The 23,780-nt window shown below is 41.0% G+C and overlaps 1 protein-coding gene across 1 annotated transcript in view; it reads left to right on the top strand.

The window, feature by feature from the left end:
- The first annotated feature begins 3,923 nt into the window (after nucleotides 1–3,923).
- LOC128750004 (sterile alpha motif domain-containing protein 10-like) overlaps nucleotides 3,924–23,780 on the top strand; it is a 32,194-nt gene continuing 12,337 nt past the window's right edge. Inside the window, exons 1-2 of the mRNA XM_053850080.1 lie at nucleotides 3,924–4,094; nucleotides 17,614–17,798. Of these exons, the coding sequence (XP_053706055.1) occupies nucleotides 4,082–4,094; nucleotides 17,614–17,798 (198 nt within the window). The 5' untranslated portion in view covers nucleotides 3,924–4,081. The remainder of the gene's footprint in view (nucleotides 4,095–17,613; nucleotides 17,799–23,780) is intronic.

The raw sequence follows: 23,780 nt of genomic DNA, 5'->3' as shown, positions 1-23,780 counted from the left end.
GAAAGAGTCACGGCTAAATAGCTTCTTGAAGTGCCTTTATTTTGTGCAAATTGAACTAATTGATCAGCTGAACTCTGCGCGACAACAAATTTAGAATAAAGACGGTCAAGTAATTGGTCTGCAGAAACCCCCCAAACTGCAAAAAAAGTTTTTTAAGGTCACATTTCACTCATAAAAAACATTTCCACCAGGCTGAATAATATGTACCAAAGGTCGTTACTATAGGAGGCAATTTATTAAAGTGATAGTGAGGAAGTCAGTTTCATACTCAGGTCACCTTGGATCTCAGAAAGCAAAATCATCTTTACTAAGCTTGAGATTTAAGAGTTTAATCTTGCAGGAGTGGCTAACAGGAGCCCAGATAAATGAGATTATTGACAGGCGTAGCTCTCTTAGCTCTTTTATTTGACTGTTCCTTGTACTCACTGAGTGTTATGGAAAATCAACTCCGCTTTTTGAAAGCAGAGTTTCACACAGCGCACTTGCCTGACATGAACCGACAATAACACCAGAGTGAGAAGCCCGGAAAAATAAATGAGGTTATGAACAGGGCCGTCGTATCAAGAGGGATAAAGTAATGTGCTGTAAAGAAGAACATGCAGTCCATTCAGTCTTTATTTGCTTTCTCAGCTTATAAAGTGAAATAATAATTCAACCAACTATTTTTTAAAAAGCTTTTTGCAAAATATTTTAATTGAACACAATTAATAACATTTCATATGTTTATTTAATTTTAAAAAAAGCAGTGTCATCACAGTGATTCAGTTATTATTATCATACCTTTTTTTTCCTTGTATATTGAAAGAGAACACAATGATGTATTTTTTAAAAAACATTTTACCTCCATGATAAACTAATTATTAAGATCAGGGACGGGCAATTAAATTTGCCAAGGGGCCACATTATGTACTTGGACTGTTGTGAGGTGCGAAGAGCCAAAAGAGTCTAAAATGTAACTTAAAAGTCAAGGAGATGTTATTATTTCATGACATTAAATGCTTAAAATATAGTATTTGGTTCAATATGTCTTATCATAAATCATAAATATTGGAAGAGTTAGTTAGTCTTTTTAGTGTGAGGGACATTTAAATGAGCATTACCAATGAAAGTCTGTATTAATTGTATTTATTTCACTTTTTCAACTATTAAAGGGAAAACAGACACAAAAGATAAGTAAATTAAAGACATAAAAATTCAGAAAACATAATAATGAATGACATCATCAACATCAAAGGGCCACTCAGATACAGGTCACATAAGGGCCACGTGAGGCCCCTAAACCTCACTTTGCCCACCTCTGATTTAGACAGTGCTTTGACTTCTCTTCTTCACTGATCATGTTTTTATTTCGGCCTGTCAGCAAAAACAGATAGCCTATTTAAGATTATTCCAGAAAATGAAAAACATTCAGTTGCAACCCACTTTACAGTGAGAGGAGAGGAGACCTTCTCTACTTCAAATTTAGCTGAAACCATTCTGCTGCTGCTGATTCAATTCCAAATTTAACTCCCTTGCAGGTTTATATCAATTATTTATGATAAAAGGAGCCTTTTTTTGCAGCCTCAGCATTTATTTAAATAGGCCTGAATGAAATAATATACATTTAACTTCGGAACAAAAACTTCTTTTTCCTAAAAAAATAAAAAATAAAAATAAAAATTAATAATAATAATTATAGCAAATACAACTATATCATCGATTGGTAAGTGAATGATCCCGAAAATGTTTTGCGGAGAAAGCTTAAAAAAAGAGCAAAATAAAACAATGACACAATGTCTCTGTTATTCTTAGTGTTGGGCATATTTCAGTCCACGCAGACTCCTCTTTTTCAAGCAAGCCAGAAGGCGAGTAATTGATAAAAATATAGATGTATGGACGACGTGTCTTTTTTTTGCTAAACCATCCCACAGCCCAAGCTGAATAGCTGGCGGTGTTCCGTGATCCACTCATGTGTCAGCTTGCTTCCTCTGGGAATTCATTAGCTTCCCTCACGACCACTCCAAGCACTTGTGTCTTTCAGATGGAATTAAGAACAGGAGGGAGGTGAATCCTTGTTTTCCTTCAAGAAAAACAATGGCCGTTTCTCTTTCCACATAGGTTGATCTGCTCGATCCCTATACTTTTTTCCCATCCTATTTAAGTGTGGCTAGGATGAGCGCCAACTTGGGGCCGACCGTTCACCAGCCCATGACACCATGACACCAGTTTTTGGCAAAGCTGCTGCAGCACTCAAGGGGCATCAAAAGCTTCTCTATGCCTCTCAGAGAAACGTCCTCTCTCTCTTTCTCTGAACCAGATCAATGGAACCATTCTCCCAAACACATCAGCTGCTGAAATGCAAATGACAGATTCATGTTGCCTCATTATTGTGGTCCTATACCTGGTGTTGCTACCTGGAATCAGCCAAGGAAGCAGGCTTAAAAGGACAGTGGAGCACCAAAGTAAATCTCCTCTTCCCCAGAGCTTCCATTTCTCAGGTTTATCTCACCAGCTCTACACTGTACAAACACATCTGTGCACAAGATTGCCTCGTGTTCTCGCCACTGTATCTCTCCCACATGACACCCTCTGGACGGATGTGCAGCAGGTCTCGCTGCTTGATGTCTGCTGCTCCCAGGCCATACATTATTCACTGTGGTGACCGGCCTCTGAATTAAAGATATAAGCTCTGACTCCTCGCTTTCTTGCAGGACAAAATGTACTTACAAGCCCTGAAGTGTGAAGCACACTTCTAAATTTGGCTGCAGGAAAGTGTTCACAACTATTCCAGCGGAACTTCTCTTATAATTAAGCTGTATAGTTTGACTGTCCAGACTTTCTTCAGTCACAGAAAAAAACTGTGCGAGCATCTCAGCCCCTGCAGACTGAATCAGCTCAGGAAGTTGGAAGATTTCATTGACGAAGACACGCTCACAACTTGCTCCCAAATTCTCCCTTTGAAGTCGAGCTCGGCTGTTTGATACCAAATAGCAGCTAACGTCTGTGTCCACCTGGGGACTACTGTTTCTTCGCTGCAAGCAGAGTCTCTCCCTCGTGGTTCTCTGTAAAGACCATTTGATGCTATAGCTCAAATGTACTTTTGGATGTCAGCTATGAAAATTCAGACCCTGAAAGGAGTCCTCTGATGTTCAATAATTTATGCATTTTCCAAGCAGATATCTGCAGTGTCCCGGCGCGAGATGCTTGTGTTATTTCAGGTCAGATTGCAGAGTGATGAATGATTTGAGGTTATGATTAATAATTACCCCGACACTTCCTTGAGATGCTCGAGTGCATTTGACATGATGACACACATTCCATCACCGAGATTTGAACACAAATGGTGCAGAAGTGCGTCACAGAAATGAGGTGGGCATCTGAAAATTCACTTGAAAAACAAGCTGAAATTTGGATTTTTAAATGTCCAAATCATGTCCTGCCCAAGCACTGACCAATTGATAAATGTAATAATAATGTAAAGAACTTATAATCTTAACTGCTGTATTTGACTGTATTTCTTCTGGGACTGTCTCACCTTTCAAACTCACCTTTTGGATATTATTGATCACATCGCAATAAATAAATAAAATAATTATTAAAAAAAAAAAAAAGAAAAATAAATGTGCTTTTTTAAAAAGCTGAAGGTTTAAAGATGAATAAAGGGCAATTGCTTACAGTCAACTAAACTTTATTTTAATGGCAGCCTGTATTTATGTTACATTTATGAGACGCGTCGATGAAACACAGTTTCGTTCCATCGAAATAACAGTCGCTATCTATTGTTTAAGTGGTGGGTAATAAAAACATGCGTGCGCGCTTGTCTCTGTCACAGATGGTGTCGGGACGTGATGACCTTTTGTCTACGGGCGTCAGGTGCGGAGAGAGGGGGGGGAGGAGCTTAGTGGTGTCCGCTTCATATCAGCCAGTTCCCGGCGTCCCGGACGACAAATGGCCAGGAGAGAGGAAGAGCGCGATGTCTTGGTCTCTCTAGAGTGAGGATGCTCTCCGCGCTCACGTAGAAGGGGTTCGAGTTTGAGACCGTCTGGTATAAGAATGGGAGAATCGCGTTGACACCACGGAGAGATTCACGCTGAGACCCACCATGGCTGTGGACGGTAGGAGCACTTTTTCAGCCTCATTATTGATCTATTTTTAGTGTCATTCCGCTATTATTTTAATAATATCAACACTTTAATTGTAACCAATGCATCGCCTTGTAGCGTCAAGCTTCTTTTCATATCATCACAAACGACAAATAGAAGGCGAAGTGTTTGTTTAATGATGCAGACAACAGTAAATCAGTTCCTTGTTCGGTGCTCTCTTGTCTACTAAACATTTCACACATCAGGACGATTAAGCTTCTTCTTAACTCTGAACAAATCGCTACCCATCTTTACATTTACTGATGATTACTATCTTTTCTTTATTTATTTACTTTCTACGTGCCTTTGTCACGACAAAGAAAAGAAAGGTTTAACTCCTCCGCCCCCTTTTGCGTGTTATTTGTTTATTTATTTTATATGTGTTTAATTCAACTGTGCTAACTGTCGTTATGCTTGAACAAAAACAATTGATAATAACAAAATAACAGTTCATCCTTCAAATGGATTTTAAGAAGTGAAATAAAGGATTAGATTGAAACATTGCAGTTTTATTTTTAGGAGCTTCTCATGTGGTCAAAACTAAAAATGTGGTCAATATTTGTGTTCTCACAGTGATGGGACATTTTAGGGGCTATTTCTAAATACTAAGTCAATATTTTTTTTATTTAATTGATTCATATTAAATCACGTCTAAAAATAAAAAAAGACAGTCTAATATGGTCAATGAGTTGGTTTGTGTGTTGCATTAAATACATGTTGGGATTAAATACAATCCAATTGACATGCTATTTTATTTAATAATGTCCTTATTCATCATTCACTTGCACATCATTTTCACATGTAAAACACCAGTCAGTAGATTCTAATACATTTTCAAATACAAACCGGTGCCACAGGAGCACATCCAAGCTTGAAATGAGTGCGTCACAACAAAACTTGCATTGTGCAGCCCCGTTCGTGGAGCCGTTGTTATTGTTGTCCTGTCCCCGATTCTTCCTTCAGCTTGGCTGGCTGGTGTTTGCTTCAGGCATACAAACTCTAGTGCAGCCTAAATGCACCCTCTCCCCGCTCAAGGGCAGTTATGTGCGCGTACATCAGTAAAGTGCCAAGTGGGTTACTCACTCAGCCACCTGTTCCCTGCAGGTTCACTCTTCATTAAGAAGCTCAAGGTATCACAGTCCTTCAGATATGCTTATATGCATAGCAACACATTGAGCTATCTATAATTAATCCATAGTTTACTTAAGCATCATTAATTTAGCCACTGCCATGGGCACTGGTGCCACTCTGACAGTCGTCCTGCACCACGTCTACTTTCATTTGACTGATTTAGATGTCTAGTCAATAACTAAATGACTGAACTGACTAGGAACATATGCTTTTCTGTGGGCAATGTTTCTTAAACTGTGGAATGGGGATGGTCCTGTGTCCATTTCAATGCTTCAAGTAGCTTAACATGCAGGCTTCTCCACCAGCTACAATAGAGAAACCACTCAGATGCGCAAAGGTAAATCTATAAGTTGGCAGCCGGATAAACACATCGCATTTATTGGTCATACTGAACGCAAAGCTATAATAACAGTGTGTTGCTCATCATTCTTTTTAATTGTGTCAAGAGTCCAGACTGTTGTTGACCCCCGCAGCATATCAATCGCCCAGCCTTCCCATCGCACAGCCGTGTGCTCATTCAAGCACGACATAATTTCCGTTTCCTCAGAAGAGAAAGAGTGGGAGCATTTAGTTCTGTTTCTGCTAACATTTGTTTGCGATCACGCAGCCGAGTGGGAGGAGCCGACACCTCAGTGGGTTGATGAAGGTGTTATGCTGAGAAATGCAGCCTGTGGTTTCACACTGACCACATCCATTTGGCCTTCACACAGCTAGAGGCCGTGTGTAATACTAATAGGGTTTTGTTGTGAAGTATTACACCATAAGTCGGAATGCAATATGTAATTTTATTATTCGCTGGTTCAGACTATTGTCCTCATCCCTCAGGCTGTGATCACCCCCCTCCTCCTCTTACTCACTCACCTGAGACTCCCCAGAAAAATAAAGTGTTCTCTGATCATAATAATCAATTCCTGAGCCTGGTTTCAAGGGCATCATCAAGGACAACATGAAGGGAAGAGAAGAAGCATTGTGTTAAAAATGTTATATAAAAAAAGCACAATAAAAGCCACCATTGGAAGTCTTCAAAAGCTTTGAAAGACTTAGATCAATTGGACTCAGACAACCGTGGAGTAGATGCAAAACATTTGCTCTGAGGTTATCGATTCAATCGAAATTTCCCCGCCATTCCCTGACCCGGCGTGATGTTGAGCAGAGAGTGGATAAAGATCTTGACTGTATGAAGGAGGAGGATTAACAGGAGTCTGCTGAGATCTCTTCGCAACTCAACATCCCACACCAACCTTCCAGAAGTGACAAGCCCTCGCTGTTCTAATCCAGTGCCCTTGTCTTAAATCGGACCTCCACCCCTCCGTATCTTTCACCCTCCCTCTTTGCTCATTTAGTGTGTGCATAGGCCCGTATCCAATTTCTCTTCCTTAATTAGCCTTCAATACTAGGCTGAGGCGGTGACGGAGTGCGAATGAGAAGTGTGATTTTTTACATGTCATAAGTCATGATTACATTCAGTTTAAGTCCATGAAATGTAGTCGACAGTCAGGGCGTCACAACAGAACTCCATCATAGATTCCCTGTAATGAATTGGAGGTGTAAACTTGTGTTGTTCATTACTGCCTACCACATTAGCGTCTCGCTTTCATGGTGGAATGTCTTTGTAGGCTTCAAGGACAAACAATGACCTCCTATAACATCTGCGTTCCCTCCATTAGAGCTAAACAAACACCCTAATTAAGCACTGCCTTTTGGGAGAGCGGCAGCTTGGAGGTTTTCGCTCTTAATTGCTTGGCCTGTTCCCCCTATAAATTCCACCAAACCAAATGGCTATTGGCTCCAGGTAACAAGTCAGAGAACCTCTGAGCTCCAAGTGCAGGAGTCATGCTCCAGCTCTGCGAAAGCAATTACGTTGCCAATCTTAATCTGCTGGCGGAGACCCTCGTGCTAGGTTTATTACATGCTTATGCATCACCAGCATGTGCGTTTGACCTCACCATGGCTCTTCTCTTTTACTCCCTACATGTCCTTCTCCAGAAAATACATCATCCTCTCAGGAATAGTTGCAGCGTTATATGGACTTTGTTGCTTTTGGCACTCACTGCAGTTCAGATCACCCTCCAATTTACCACTTTGAACTTTACTGCTGAGGTGGGAAGAAAAAACTCTCAACTTCTGGAACTAGCATCCTCTCTATTGCCTTCTCTCCTTCTCCTTCTCCTTCTCCTTCTCCTTCTCCTTCTCCTTCTCCTCGAACATTTAATGCAGCGATATGAAGTGATAGATATAAAACAAAAAAGCCATCTTAATGTCTTCCGATTCCTGATCAGATAGTTATGTTTCTCCGCTCACAAGTTTGCAGGTTCTAAAGCACTAAAAAACACTTTTCCTTCTATACCTTTCGTCACCAAAACTGACTGCATAACAATGTCCAAACTACAATATATAACATGATAATTATTCTGCAAACTCAGTTTAAGGAAGGCAACAGAATCTTATTCAAAAAGACATATTTTAAAATAATAAATTCCACTTTTATAATTATTATTAGAGCTCTTCTTTTCTTGTTGCTAAAGCACTACCCTCTACTCGCCTGGCAAGTGTAATACACTGCTTTCCGTGGTGGAATCTAGTGGATCTAAACCAGCCACAGAAAAAATAACAAACAGAAAAGGTGTATATCTTCCCGGATCTTATTCAGAAACCTTTGACTTTTCAAGTGATATTGCGAAATGACTGATGGGAAAAACGCCGAGCCAGTCGTTTCAGATTATTCAAGAGACACCATAGTTCTGCGCTACACAATTAGAATATATGTCGCTCAACATCTGCAAAGAAATTGCTTTACGGAAAATTAATTGTCCGATTTCACTCTATGCCGTCAAGCATTCTGCTCTTAAAGTAAGAAACATTTGTTTCCCTGCATCTTTTGCCTGCGAGGATTGATTTACGGACTTATTTACATGTCTCTTCTCCACCTCCATCTCAGGACTTCTCTATTAATGGCAAAATCCTTTCTGTAGTTGATTTACAAACTCAAAAGACAATCTCCATCTCACTCACGATTGATCCCACAAGGCACTCTCAAGGAGATTTATGAAGGCCACATGGCACTATCTAGAAAAGTCTCACGCCATGACAGGCATGATGGCTGAGGAGTATAATCTGTTTAAATGGATTTCTTAATGTGACGTTCGACCGTTCGCATGGGTCTGAACTTCCTGCTTTGATCCAAAAAGCTGAATCTAAGGAAGATTAATGTCACAGTTTGGAGGCGTCGAAAGCGGGTGGTTGATCTTGCCTAAATTGATTCTCATTAAATGATTCTGTCTCCCTTGGTTACCTATCCCAAAACCTTTATCCGGAAAGCAACAGAGATCTAAAACCTTCCTGCACATGGACATTTTAGCCTGTAAAACAAGCAAAACTGGAACCATGACCCAAAGGCAACGGTGCTAGAAAGTTGATCGTGCATAGTGATCCGAAACCCAGCCAAAATGTAACCATCTGTTCAATAGCTAAACAACTCCTGTAATTTTCACTGAAATCTGATCAGAAACCCTGGAGGTATATGGCTGACAGACCGATAAAAGCTGGCTGTTTTTAGAGTCGGTGATTAGTGTTACTCCTGATGAGGAATCATTACTTTTATCAAACAGCTTTTACCCATACTGCATCATGATCATTCAGATGGCAAAATTACCTACCCGCCGGAAGCCTTTAGGCATTAGCAATCTGCACTCACAACCTTCATAACTACAGCTGGTAATGCTACTCATAAAGATTATTATGAAAGCTTCGACAGTCTCACTGGATTTTTGTTGTTTTAATCCTTGATTCCTCTCAAGCTCCTGCGCTCTTTTGACCTGGTTCTGTTGAGTCTACTGAGACATGTTGTGTCTTTATCCTTGAATCATGAAGGATAGAGGCAGTGGGACGTGGTGCTGCCTCGGTCACAAAAGCATCTAATTCCTTTGGCGAAGAGAGCAGTTCATCTTTTCTCTCTGCTGCAGCAGCACAAGACTTTTGTAGCCATCGACTTTGAAAATACAAACAGCCATCTGTGGTCACGCTGCTTTGCAACCACCCCCAAAAATCTATCATCACAATTGGGTGTCTTCTATGGTGCATTTCAAATTGTTGTTCGACAAGACATGACAGGCAGACCAATCCGAAGGAGTCAGAGGTTACAGAGCTGTCAGTCAGTTAGCTAAGGTGCTTTTAGCTGTGTGGAAAACCTTGCCTCTCCTTGTAAACAATAGCTAGACAACACAACATACATTGCGGTGCCAAAAAAACAAAAAAAGTGTGTCACATGTCCATACTGTCTTTCAAAAGAAGGTTCAGCAATGAGTTGGAGAAAGATTACTGAGAACATAGTCACATTAGATGTGGCAGTGGAGGGCTTTCAAGCAAACACACACACACATATTAAGCTGGATTAATTGGGGGTTGTGTACGAAGAGCCCTGAGCAGTCTCGACTTCACTGTCTACCAAACATCTGGCATCATTAGAAGTCACGTTAGGTGGGCCATAAACAAGATGTTAATAGTGACGGGAAGTGTTACGTTCACTGTTGCTGTTTTTCACAGGAAATCAAATGTGTTTTAAATCTCCGAATTACACAATAAGGGCCAAGACTGAGTCATGTTTTGTGAGGGAAACAAGGCTGATTTGCTGGGGCTTCTCACACCACCTAGGTGTCGGAGAGGATTGTGTTGTAGGTTGGATGGTCCTCAAAATGTGGACCGTTTTAGAGGGGATACAGTGTTTCTCTTTATTGTTTTCACTATTAATCTAATATTGTTAAGTTAATTTTTAGGTATGGAGACTTTCACGCATTCATTCTTTTCTTTTAAATTTCTTCTGCATTCACTTAACTGTCCACCAGACAGTGCATCCTCAGTAAGCGTCCATGGTAATGGGCACGTCTGTCTGACTGAATGCGCCGAGGAAAGCGCCGCTAAGGAAGTGGGAGCTGTTAATATGACAATTATGCTTTGAGAGACAGACCCACAATCAGCTCAGCGTGAAGTAGGACCCAGCGAGATTGGTGGGAGTGCTGGACATGCAGAGACAAGGATGACGGGAGTGTGCACGACAGGTGTCAGCTCATTTATCTCTCTGTTGGATGGAAAATAAAGGAACACGTCGGGCTGGTGTGGACACACGCTCTCGAGAGAAACGTGCTTTCGACTTCAGCCGATCAGGCTTTGCTTCTTTTAGAGCAACTTAATGGTGTCTCAATTTAAATGCATTATTGTTAAATGATCTAAAAAGCCAATAAATCAATTCCCCTCAAGTTGACAATGCCGTTCGCACGCCATGTTGTTGTGGACTTCCTGTTTTGCAAATTAAATTCCACCTTTTTCCCTTCCTCTGGGGAGGATTAAGCCACTTCTTGGATCTCATACTCAAACTGGTTTAGATCTTCAAGCTTCTTATATGTGTTCTGGCTGGCATTCAGGAGTTTAACAGAAAGAGTTTGTAGTCATTGTTTTCCTGTCCTGCTGTCCATCACTGCTTCAAAGTGAGTGGCACACACGTTTTACTTATAGGGTGAAGCCTCATTTGTTTCCCAGGTGTGTTCGTGTGTGTATTTACATTCTACTGTTGTGCACTGGTTGCGATGCTTTTGTTTAGTTGTTTCCACTCCAATATGTCTCAATGCTCCTCAACCACTTACATGAATTCATCAGCAAAGCAGCTCAGTCGCAGCATATGGACGCTCAATAGAGTATTGAACGGCAAGCCCACTATAGTGCATTGATCTACACACCACATGTGGGTCACACAATGAACTGCTGTCCATTTACACTCTGGATGGTAACGTGTGATTCTGTAAACACCACCTCTGTAACTGCTTTGATATTTTTGATCACACTGATCTTGATCAGGGTTCAATGGGTCTCTGTCGAAGCACCTTGAATCGAATCACAGAAGGTATTATTATTATTACTACTACTACTACAAGATATAAGGGCTAACTTTAATTCCTGCTGAGAATATTTGATATTTTAAACTATATTATTTCCTTGCATTTACAGTGTAAATAAATATTAATAAAAAAAAGAAAGGTTAGGTCATGATACCAGCAGATACCAGCATGAAATACATATGTTAAAAATGTATTGAACATCAATCAAATGTCAAATCAAATATGAATTTGATTTCTTAGATATCTCATAAAATTGGCCAAAAATTGTGACATATATGTCTTCAAAATATTTAGTTTGAGCAGTTAATTTTACTTCTGAACTATGTTCCTGTTTGATTTAATTTTGTAACGTAAAAATGTGAACTGAAATGTGGTAACAATTTATTTTATTTTGCGAACCTGACCTGTATTTTATACATTTTTTAAGCTCACTGAGTGAAGTACTTTGCCTGTTGTAGTGGATCATTGAAGCTCTTTCATCTATTTCTGTGACTTACATTTTTATGACTATCTTAATGCATTGTTATGTGCGGCCCAATATATATTGCGCATCTTGAAGTGTCTCCAGGTGCTGGAACTTACTGACAACAAAAATTCCTTTTTAGCATTTGGAATCTCTAACCTTTTATTCATCAATCATGTGAACACAGTTCATCATTCTGAACATTCTTATCGATTATTATCCAGAGACGTGCCTAGTCATTCACCTTCATCGTACAGGTTCTGTGCTTCAAATGTGCTCTTGATCCGGAAGCTCCCCACTTTTGACCTTTTAAAATATTGCCCAGTGGTCTGGATGTACCTTTGTCTTAACCTTTCTGACGCCTGCTTGTGGACACCTCTGTCATGTGAATTGCACGTCTTCAAACAAGCTCTGAGCTGTTCTCTGCCTGCTTGACCTTTTTATGTAATTTGCCCATTTTCACGCTCCAGCTCCTCTTTTGCCTCGATACATCGGCGAGTGCAACCCAGCCTAATTCGGTCGGATCCGATGAATCTGTGAATGGCCTGTGAAGACTGAGTGTAGTGGGCGTGTGCACTCATCGATCATCTGATTAGCTTTAGCTGACTTGTCGGTATAATTCAAAATCTAATAAGCGAGATCGTGGTAACACACGGCGAGTGGATGTCCTCGATTATCTGCGCTAACACTTAATTTCCAAAATACTGATCCATCTTATAATGTGCTGTTGCTTCTATTTTACAGCTTTAATATTGAAATACAATTCATTAGAACGAATGGTGCAGAGTTTGCTTCAAATATTATTTTTAAGTTGCATCCAATATGACCTGTTCTCAGTAGAATTTGTGACTGAAATGTTTTTCTTAGATCAGAGAGAATCTAAGCAGCTTATTTATTAGCAATTATTTTTAATTATCACGAGCCATTTAAATCAGAAAAATGTTAAATATTTGTTGTGCATTGAGAGAGTTTAGAGCCAGGATTGAAATGATCCCAGTAGTTATGTTAATCATAAAACATCCCTCTCTCTGGTGTCAATAAAGAAATCCAGGTCATTCGCTGTGTTGAGCTCCAACACGGAGCAGAAATGCGGACGGGCAGAGTTTGACATTGATCTTATCTCAAATCAAATCTGATCACATCTCAGATCCCATTAGTCATCCGTCTCCTCTGCCTTCCCCCTTTCCCTTTGACATTCACTCTGGATTATCGATTGTCAGTGGGATTTAATCTGTCCTGATGTGTCATCGTATGCGAGTTTGGCTGTGATGGGTGGAAAACACAGACAGTCACTAGATCTCCTTGTCTCATCAGCAACTCCATTTCCTGAAGCAATTAATATTAATGTTCCGTTCCGAAGCCACTTTTCGTGTCTATTTTGTGTTTTTTTGGCTTGTCAAATGTGTCTCCTTGAGTTTAGCCTGAGTTCTATCACCTCATCTGGAGAGGACATGACCGCCTCAGACCTCTGTAACTAAGCGGCTCGTCCGCATCTCGCTGTCGTCCTTTCTCTTGGCTGACACGTGCTGAGAGCTTGAGTAGATATGACAGCGAGAGGTCTCTGTCTGAGGACTCACATGCCCCGAAAACCGTGACACTGTCTGTCTGTTTTTCTTCAACAAATCATGGTGTGTGACGCATTCGTGGCTAATCAATAGTACTGTCTATCTGCCTGTGTCAAAACATTGGCTGAGTGGAGACACTGAAGCTTCTCTTAATATTGCATGTCTTGTCAACATCTTGGTTAAAATAACCGAGGATTAATCTGTGGGACAGAATATACTAGTTTGGTAATATACCAAGTCATCTATTATTATGATTCATTATTTTAAACTAATTATTGGCCTCTTTTTGGCTGGTAGATTGAACTATTTTGACGGCAGTGGAAACGAAACCATCTCCAGAAGGAGCCACTGTGGTGCAGTTTCCAGAATTCGGCTGCCACCAACAGTCCCGTTGAACTCATTGCTACATACGCACAAACACTTAAAAGAAAGTATTGAGTTCTATTGATGAAATATATGTAGGACAATGTAAGGCAAAACAAAAGTGGAAATGAATGACTTGGATTTCACCAAGAGACACCCTACTTTTAGGCCAGATCGATGCCTTGTTTTACCTCCTCCTGTTTTACTTCCACGGTGATTTGCCTGGGTCGCACGTCATTTGTCAGGATTCTGTGAAGCAACATGGAGCATAGCATAGCATAGCATAGCATAGCATAGCATAGCACTGCATAACAGAGCACAGCACACCATAGCATTGCATACCATAGCATTTATGCTTATTATATTCCGGCAGGAAGGACACCCACTGAAAAAAATCTGAGCTAAAGCCTGGTCTGCAATCTAGTAGTTTAGTATGAGTCAAATTAGCCACTGATATTAAGTAGCACATCAATGAAGGTAACATTAGCGTGTAGCTGCTGCATTTTTGCAAAAAATAAAATAAAATTGGAGGTTGCCTCACCGGTCATAATGAGATCGGCAACAGTGACGTTTATCTTAAAGGCCAAAAGTGTAAGAAATGGAAGCACCATTCTGGATTCTGTGGACTGTCATTGATGTTGCGGTAGCATTACGACATACACATGCTCCAGTTAATTTTTTTTGTATGAATCAGAATATTTTATCATACTCATGACAGCACACAGGCAGGGAAGCTTCAATTCCAAAGCAATTTTCCATGTTGCTATGATTGTGATTCCCAATTCCTAGATATGTGTTGCAGGTCACAAACTTGGCTGTCTATTGACCATTTGCTTCTGTCTCTCCTGACACATTTTCCTCTAACTCATTTGCTCAGCTTGGTTCTTTTACTGTGCAGATGGACCTCTAATGTGACCTGCAGCAAAATAACCCGAATGCTTCCGCTGGGCTAGACTGTCCATAATTGCTTTGAATTCAGTCCCCAGGATTCAGCCTTCACAGAGCAATTTAGACCCAAATGAAAGCGGACAGTGATTACAAAGATGTGCGTCTTGTGCTGGCACTGGATTCTCATACACACACACACACACTGTTTTGGCTGGTATTTCGTTGGCCTGTGTGTTATCTTCCATCAGCCAGCATTGTGGATGTCCAGTGTTTACCGCTGTATCCGCTTCGCGCCCGTGACAGTGATTGCTTTTGAAAGGTAAACCTCAACCGTAGCCTGTGATACAATTTCTCCTGTCACAGTGGAAAAGTAGACCGCAGAGCTTCATGCTTAAAATCAGAGAGTCCATGGTTTTGTGTTTATTTTTAGAGCCGCAACCAGATCCTGTGTTTCACCCCCCTGCTCTTTCAATATGAAGTAATTTCATGGCTCATTCCGGGGGTACTGTTGAATCTGAGTTTGAGATAAGGCAGGCATGCTTTGGGGAGGTACATGGAGCACGTTCTGTGAAGGCAGTGGTGGCCATTTAAAAGAAAAAAAGTGCTGATTCAAGTTTCGTTGACCATAAAAACATTTCAAGGTTGCAACATTTTGGCAACAACTTTATCCATAGAGGCTAATTTAGGTCTCCTCTTTCAGAGTCCGGTAATGCCATTGTAATCTGCCAGGGGATTTGGTTCGGGATGACCTTCCAGGCTGCTGTACCGTACAGCTTAATTACCTTTTCAAAACAGGAATACCTGGGAGATTTAACAGCCGCAGAGCCCTGCAGATATGCCGCTCTGTCAGGAGCAGGTGATGCCATGTTCCACTTGAGTGAGCCCGGTTCCTTTGACCTGTCTACCCTACACACAGAGGCAAACACCTGCTGAAAATGTGCCCTTGATATTGGCAAAGTTTGCAACAACAGCAACAATTCCGTGACCTTCACAGTGACCTTTTGCCCCACTTCAGATTTAGTGAATTTTTTAAAATGATGATAATGTTGCAACACCCAAAGCACAAGTGTTCCTGATGGTCATGTAATTACCAGTAAATGTAAAAGACACGCAAAACACTGTCTCAGGTTTGACATCACGACTTTGCAGTCAGATTCCAAAAGAAAATATTTATCGCTGTCCTCGGAGCTCACACTCCATCATCGCTTGTATTTTCTGTTTCATGGCTGGAGGTGATTGCCATCAAGAACAGGCGCGTTGTGAGATAATACAACGTCACTTGGTGATGAATAGGACAAGAGCGGTTGGCCGAAAGCCAGGCTGATCTACATGCGCAGACAGAAAAGGGTGACTCTGCTTGGGTAGTACAAGAGTGATCTGAGAAAAGAAGTGAAATGGGGATGAGGAAATTTGACAAAAAAATGCTAGAGTCATAAAATAAGAAACATAATATGCAGATTTTTGGGACTAATCATGACAAGCTCATTAACTTGTGTGTAATAATTCATTTTTTTTAGTCGCTGATGGGCAAAATATGCCATATAAAAGCAATTTAATTGGTTCTGGTTGAAGGGTTCCCCATCAATTCGGGCCAAACGGCAAAGAGCTGCTCAGAAAAAAAGGCCCAGCTTTGCTTTGATTGTTGAAGAATACCTTCTCTGGAATCAATCTGACATGTATGTCACAAAGAGCAGATCTCTGAGCAGCACAGGAGCTGTCAGCTACAGGAAAGAAAAAAAACGACGTAGAACATGGAAGACTGAGTTAAATTAGACGTAGAAACATACAAGAAGCGGGGAGGGTGATAGCGGGAAAGACGGATCGCAAGAAGACACACCTCAGTGGTTTTGACTGGCATTTTCTGCCTGCATTTTCATTCGTCCATCACTGTGGGAACTGCTGAAAAGTGTGAAACAAAGTTTTTGGTAAGAGTATGGAAGGAAAAGATTCAAAGACCATAAAGAGAATGTCAAAGACTTGTTTTTTTTTCCCAATAAAGCTCTTTTTGCTTGGAGAAATCTTGATCCCTCGTGAAGCTGTTAAGGGTCAGGAGATCTTCTCATCCTTCTCATCGTCTTCATACAGTGGCCTTTGAAACTGATGAGAGACGCTCGCCACATGCTTTGGGATCTCCGCTCAGTGGAAAACTTCCAAATGAAATTTCTGTTGAAGGATGGTTTTAAACGCCTCACTTCAATTATAGGTGCTCCTTAAGCATTGTGCTTTTAATTCTCCATGTTAAGTATAGTTTGCAGTTTAATATTTAACTTCCAAAGAATCCATGTATCATATAGAACACTTAATATTAATCCCAATAAATGCAAGGATATTTTACTCATTCATTTAATCCACTTATGTCACTTAAAAAAAATCATCTGAATGCCGGCGCAAGAGTTCATGCGTAATGTTTTTAGCAGTGTTGCATAATTACTATGTGGACTCATTTGAGTGGGATCACGAGCCGTTGCTCATAATTTAAGGAGACATGCAGACTGCACTGGAATAACCCTGCGATGAATGCGGTGGAAGAATTTGTGATTTCATGGTTGATGTACTTTGTTTTACTCCACCTTTCATTTGGAGGGTTTAGTTTTACTCAGCTTCTTTGTGAGTTGACAGTAAATTAAAACACACGTGGATAGTTCTTTGAGGCTACACGGTGCTGATGATCAACATATCTTTGTACGAGAAATAAATCTGACACAACAAACCCAATCTTGTGACTATACATGGACAATGTCTCTTCGTATACAGAAGCAAAAATGTGGAGCTCGACTGTGACCCCACAGTGACAGCATGTCGGCTTCACTGCTTTGAGTGTTACAGTCCTGCAAGGGAAGAGTCGCAAGTGAAAGGGCAGATGTTAAATATCAAATATTCATGATGTAGGATTTAAATATTCAAGGACTAATCTACTCAGGATACAGAACCTTGTGTGGTGGCTCTATGAATATGCTCTCCGCTTAAATGCAGCTCACGCTGGAGTAACACAACAGCAGCACAAACCCATCTGTTTGTATTGTGCGAGTGAGGGAGTACACAATGCTCGTAATCTGGAGTGCGGCCTGTTAAACTACTTTTTAATCATTCATTTTGTTGGTTTTTGGGCTTCACTTTAAACCCACTGAACAAGGAAGCATCTGGGAGCGTTGCAGTGGGGACTTACGCGTTTGTTTTCCTTTCTCTCCTGTCAGCGGCATCCAGCTTCAGTTTTTGTCGTGCCTCCCTGGAGCACACAATGTCAGCTGAGGAGCTGAGCTACCAGCTGCCGCGTCGCTCCGGAGGCAGCAACCTGACCTGGCATGACGGCCGTGGACAGAAGACAGCGCACACGCGCACTGTCAAGCTTCTGCAGCAGCCTGGCACAGAGGGCATCCAGGTACGGAGTTAATTACAACTTTTTCAGATTCATGTTTGTTGTCCATGAGGCATCACACATTTAGAAGCAAGCAATATTTGTCTACTGCTGTGGTAAAGCAAGGTACGAAATCCAGTCTGTTGGGTGGCCACGTTGCCATTCTATTTGGAACAAACAAAGGAACCATTTAGACTGGGTTTTTGGACAAGCATTGATAAAAAAACAGGCAAAATAACAGCAATAAAAGTGATATTATTTAATGACTCAAGCTATTATTTGATGTCAGGCTTCGCTATGCATTTTCTTTTTTCTCCCTAATCTTTAACCGGGTCACAGATGGCTGGAACAAATCCCAGCTCACGTCATAAGAGGGGGTTGGGCCGGTAGATAATGTCTCAGTGGGAGAGATATTTTGCTTGAAATTGAGCTCTATTAAATCAGGTGTGCAAGGAACTGATCCTGACATTGCATGCATTCATACCTCCCCCTTTAGACAGGTGACATTGCTTTCAGAAATATTGGGAAAACATGTTGTTTTTCAGGTAAAGGTTTAGTAAGAATCTAGTCCATGGTTCTGTACATGCATTTGTATCTCACAGTTCCAGCGATACGCCACCTCCAGTGACACATTCCCGGGTCGGAACCTCGAGACATGATTTCTTGACCTGCAGGGACTTGATGTCAGGATTTGCATCCTGCTTTAGGACACTTTGTCCTAAGTACGTTCTTGGAAAGCATGCCTCTGGTTCCACAACCCCAGGCAGGTCTGCTACACTGCTTTTGAGACTCCTAGAGGTTCCTCTTGATAGCAGGCCTCCATGAGCACGTAAAAAGGTTCAGATTTTAAGCATCTTGTCTTTGCTCAGGAGTTAAAAATAATTAAGTCCTGAGCAAGGACCCTACGCCTGTCAGTGAAGCACCGATCCCAAGCTGCTTCCAAGTGTACCTCCAATCCGAGGACTGGTCTGCAGATGGGTTGCCTGTCTCTTGACTGTCAGGATTAGAATCCTGCTTTCGGACACTCTGTCCTGTCTACACACTTAACCCCTGGTTCCAGAACTCTATGGACTGGTCTGCAAGAGAGTTCTATGGCCATCTTGTGACTTCCTGTTGACACCAGATCCCCAGGTTCAGATTTGCTCACATTATCTTCAAGTCGTGTCAGCTGACATCCTTGACTAGAAGCTGGAATTTTCAATTCCCTTTCACTCTGCAGTGTAACTTCTTGGAGGGGTCCTGGGTTTGGTCCATAAACCAGGTCTTGGCGTCCTTGCGTGTCTGCAGCTATGGTGCAACCAACACTGGGTTTGAACGTCTTCTGAACTTCTGTAAATTTGTCCGTTGGAATTACTGAATAGAATCCAAAGTATTGTGTGCATAAATTTTGAACTAAAAGCAATTTGAGGGAATCGTTCATTTAATCCACTGCATAGTGGGAGATGGCTACCAATGATTCCAGACACACCGAGCAACCAAACCTGTACATGTAGTCCTTGTTCTCACATCAGAATCCTTGCCCCTGGTGGAGCTAAATCCAGACCAAAGAAGCAGATGTAAAGTGAAGACGTGAAGCTTAATATTAATTGAAGAGGATATGGGAGGCAGGGTGAGGCGAGGAGAGAGAACAGTGTGGTGGCTCCAGGCTGTGAGGAACAGTGGTGTGATGTGACTGAGGAGTAGTGTGGGCAGGCAGGGGAGTTGTTCCTGAGCAAAAGCTCAGGTGGATGCTTGGACTGTAGCCAGTCATTGAATCATATAATATCTTGCTAATTGACCGGAATCTAAATCTTGAAACTGAGGGAACAAACTAAAATCCCTCATCAGCGTCCGGTAATTCAAAATCTGAAGGAAAAAAACAGGTAGATGCTCTCAATATTTATGTGAAGGAACACAACCTCTTTGACTCACTGGTCCACTCAGACTTTTACTTTCAAGAAGGATTGCTGTGACATGAAGCAGGGATTTCTTTGCTACACTCCTCCACAAAGATGTCGCGCACAATATGCTGGATGATCTGTTAACATCAGCGAGAGGAACGGAAGGTTAATGCATCAGTGTCAGTGGTTGCCAGGAGCAGACAGATCTCTGTGGAAGCAGGCAGACTAATTGATTTTCCGTGTACGGAGCATTGTCTGGTCGCACCTGAAATTGTTCAAGATGTGACCACAGAGAAAGTCTCTATGTAACTGGAGATAGTGCAAGAGCTTCTGCTTCACTGCTCGTGATGTAACAGCTTCCTCTTCCTTCAATATGGCATATTTACCCAAGTAGGATTCAAGAGAGAAAGAGAACATTAGTTTTTGAATTATGGCAAGGTGGATTGGTGTTTGTTTACAGCAAGTAATTGCTAAGACCAAACAAATGGAAGTCACATGGAAGTTGATTTATTTTAGTGATTCAATTGCATGCTTTATGAAGTTTTCCTTTTGGAAGCTAGGCGTTAATTTGTTTAAAAAATAAATTGTGAAATTAATCATACACATTTTTTTGGTTTTAATTTCAAATAATATAAGTATCTTTTGCATATTTATGTATATATTACTTATATAAGCAATTAAAAGTAATATTAATAACCCAAAGGTGACAGATTAAAATTATGAGTCATGACTGGCAATCGATCCAAAACTTTAAAAATAATTCTGATAAACACCTTTTTTTGGTTTCATGCAAAACCATTTTGTTGTAAAAGATTTCTATTTTTTTGGGTGAGGAAATGAGAATAAATGATTGTAAGAGCATAAAAGCCAGAGTGTCATTCTCCTTCCGCATGTTGCTCTTGCACAAAAATGAATCCCATCTGTGCACCTCAACAAAGAGGCCAAACAAAGAGAGAACAAGTCTGTTTTTGGACAGGGTCTGTATTTGACCTAAAACAGCACATGACACAACAGCCTCTTTTCCAACTCCAACCGCTCACATCAGAGAGCAGATAACCCTGCGGAGGACTTTTGTTTGGACTCCCCACTGCCTTTAGGAAAGTTTGCTACAGTGTGGCTTTATGATGTACATATGCTTCACAAGATTACTCAATAATTCATGAAAGAATGCCGCATCAGCATTAACAGCTATAGAACTCCTAATAAAAGAGTTGTGCGAAGCTGTTTCCATGTGATTGCGCTGTGGCTGGATAATTAAACCTCCATGCTAAGTCTTCTCCTTATGGCAAAATAGCTCTTTATACATTATTCAACAATTGAGGGAGCAGTCCACTTCTCTCTGATGTGAGCAAATCTGCATGCAGTTATTAGTTTGTGCTTCTGTTATTCCGAGATCCAGCGTATGAAGGAGGTTTGTGGACGGATGTTTGTGTCTCCAAGGAAAGATGATTAGATTATTCTCAATTACACAAGCTGTGCACACATAAGCTCCACTGTGGAAGCCACTAAAGTGAAATGCTTCTATTTGTTAGGTGTTGTCTGTTCAATGAAGATAATGACGGACATTAAAGACTACTGTCTGTCAGTGTCCTGCTGCTTTTAAGACAACTCCCACCAGAGATACACATTAAATGGCCTATTAAAAATCCAGTGAGCACAAGATAAATGACCTTTCTCTGAAAAAAATCATTTATTGAAATTCTATTTCATATTATCAATTTAAATGTAACTCTGTTTGGTTTATACTCGTAATGTCAAACCCAAATTGGGGCCAAAATTTAAAAACAACAAATACATTCATGGAGTTAAAACAGAATGGTATCTCAGTGGTTCACATGAAAATACAAAAATTGTTTAGCTAAACAAGCACACGTTTTGTTGATATTTTCCTTTGAAATAGAAGGCAAAAAGTCAGATTCAGACTCCTGACTCGATATAAAGCAAGGCGCTTTCATTTAACTGGAAACGGAACAGAGGTAAAGAATTAGTTTAGGAGGCTGCCACAGTCCGACTTATATACCGTCCTAAGCTGCTGCTGGTATTATTGTTTGTAATTTGTCATGGTTGGCACATGAGTAAGAAAAAAAGATGCCACTGTGGTTCCACATTATTAACATAATAACTGAACTCCACCTGACACCAACAGTGTGGTGAATTCTCAGATAGAGAAACAAAGGGGACTCTGGTTAAGGGGGTCAGGACATGCAAAAAACTGTGTGAGTGTGGATGGAAGATGTCTAAATAAATGGAGGAAAACCATTTGACTGCTGGTGGAGAACTAAGACCTTGTTCTTATATTTAGTTTTTTTCCATTTTACCAAGAAAACAAAGGTGAAAATATAGAGGATTGCCACCGACTAAATATCTGCCCTCAGAGCTTGTGTTTGTGCCAACAGATGAATAACTCCTTTGAAGGTTAATCGAAGATCTGATGGACTGTAACCCATTTACAGTAAATGGTGGTTGGTTTCTGACAGTGCTGGAACACAAAAGCTTTGGTGGAGAACAGAATCAGCAGCATGCAGGGGAGCTGTTGACCAAACTTGAGAGATTAGGAGTGCAGAAAAATGGGTGTTTTTGTCAGCAGAATTTTCATCTAGTGTTGACTGTCTGTATGTTGGAGGCATGAGGAAGAATAGGAAAGCAGGGGGGAGTAGTACAGTAGGAAACGGGCGGTTGTGGGAGGTGAAGAAGAGAGTGCAGGCAGGGTGGAAAGGGTGGAGAGAACAGTGGAGACTGATGGAGACAAAGTTAGGGAGGTCACGTGGAGAGGAGAGACGTGTCGGACTGGGTGGTCTTGTTGGAGGACATGAAAAGGATGATGATGATGGAAGGATGATCATGAGTGGTTTAGAGAGAATAAGAGAGAATACTTGATGACAAGTCGCCAGTCTGTCCAGCTTTTTTTTTTGTCCACCCCACCCCAACCATTTGTCCTCCAACGTCCCGAGGGAACGCAAGGGCAGAGGTCGGGAAAGCTGACTGACGTTGAGTTTTCACACACACTTGCATGTTGTCTTCAACAGGAACGCTGCTCAGATTATAGCACATAAACATTTAAAAGTCAGGCGCCACTTAACAGGGTGAATGTGGCAAATGAAAGCGATAAAGGAGATGAGATAAATTGCTATATTTTGTGACACACAACAGTGCATTTAACAGCAGAACACAAATCCAGTGAGAAACAGTGTCCCTATTTTGTTATATAAAAGTACAGTTTTAGAAAAGTGAAACTACGTTCACAAGTCATTCATTGAGTTTGCGCTTATGTAAGACGTAATTAAGAAGTTGAGATCTGATATTTAAAATTTGAATATTACTCTGCTTCTTTCTCTCCTGCTTCATTTTACTTCTGCTCCTCGCTGCATCTCTGCTTCTGGATGTAATGAATGAGGCTGCTCCTCCTGCTGGACAGAAGCAGGTCTCAGAAGGAGCGGGCAGGGTTGAAGGAGAACTGGCCGGAGGAGATGCGCTCTGATGAATAGCTATAAAACAGAGAGAGAGAAGCACGGAAGGGAGAGGGAAAGCAGGAGGAGGGAGGCCGCGGTGTTATCGCCGCAGCCCCCTTCTGCTCGGTTTCTTGATGATGAAGGCCATTATTCATGAAAGAGTAGCCCCTATATCCTTTTTTTATTCTTCCTCTCTCTCTCTCTTCTCCCTTTGGATCTATTTTTCTTGGCTAAGTTTCTTCAAGTTCATTATTCCAAACTAATCAGAGGCAAAGCCAGTCAAAAACCCACCCTCTCAGACAGTATCTGGTAAATGATCCATCAGAGGATCATAAGTGTAGTTTATAGCCTCTATTAAGAGCGTTATGACTCTTTTCACCCTGGAATTGAATTTACTGATTTTGCTAACTTTGATGAAAGTGTGTTCCCAGGTCGATGTGGCACTCTGACTCATGTGGATGAAACTGGTTTAATCGTGACTTCTAGTATAATTTTCGCTGACGTTCATCACTGTAGATAATAAACAGGAATCTTTTTGGTTAAATTTAAATCATGTTTTTAAATTAAATGGATGTACACTATATTACCAAAAGTATTTGCTCACCAATTCAAATGATCAGAGTCAGGTGTCCTAATCCCCTGAGGCGTGTAGTGCAAAGATGTCGCTGACTTTCTGC

This window comes from Synchiropus splendidus, chromosome 18 (assembly GCF_027744825.2).
Source record: "Synchiropus splendidus isolate RoL2022-P1 chromosome 18, RoL_Sspl_1.0, whole genome shotgun sequence".
Classification (NCBI taxonomy): Eukaryota; Metazoa; Chordata; class Actinopteri; order Syngnathiformes; family Callionymidae; genus Synchiropus; species Synchiropus splendidus.
Note: the sequence above shows the minus strand (reverse complement) of the source record. Positions and strands in the feature narration are given on the sequence as shown.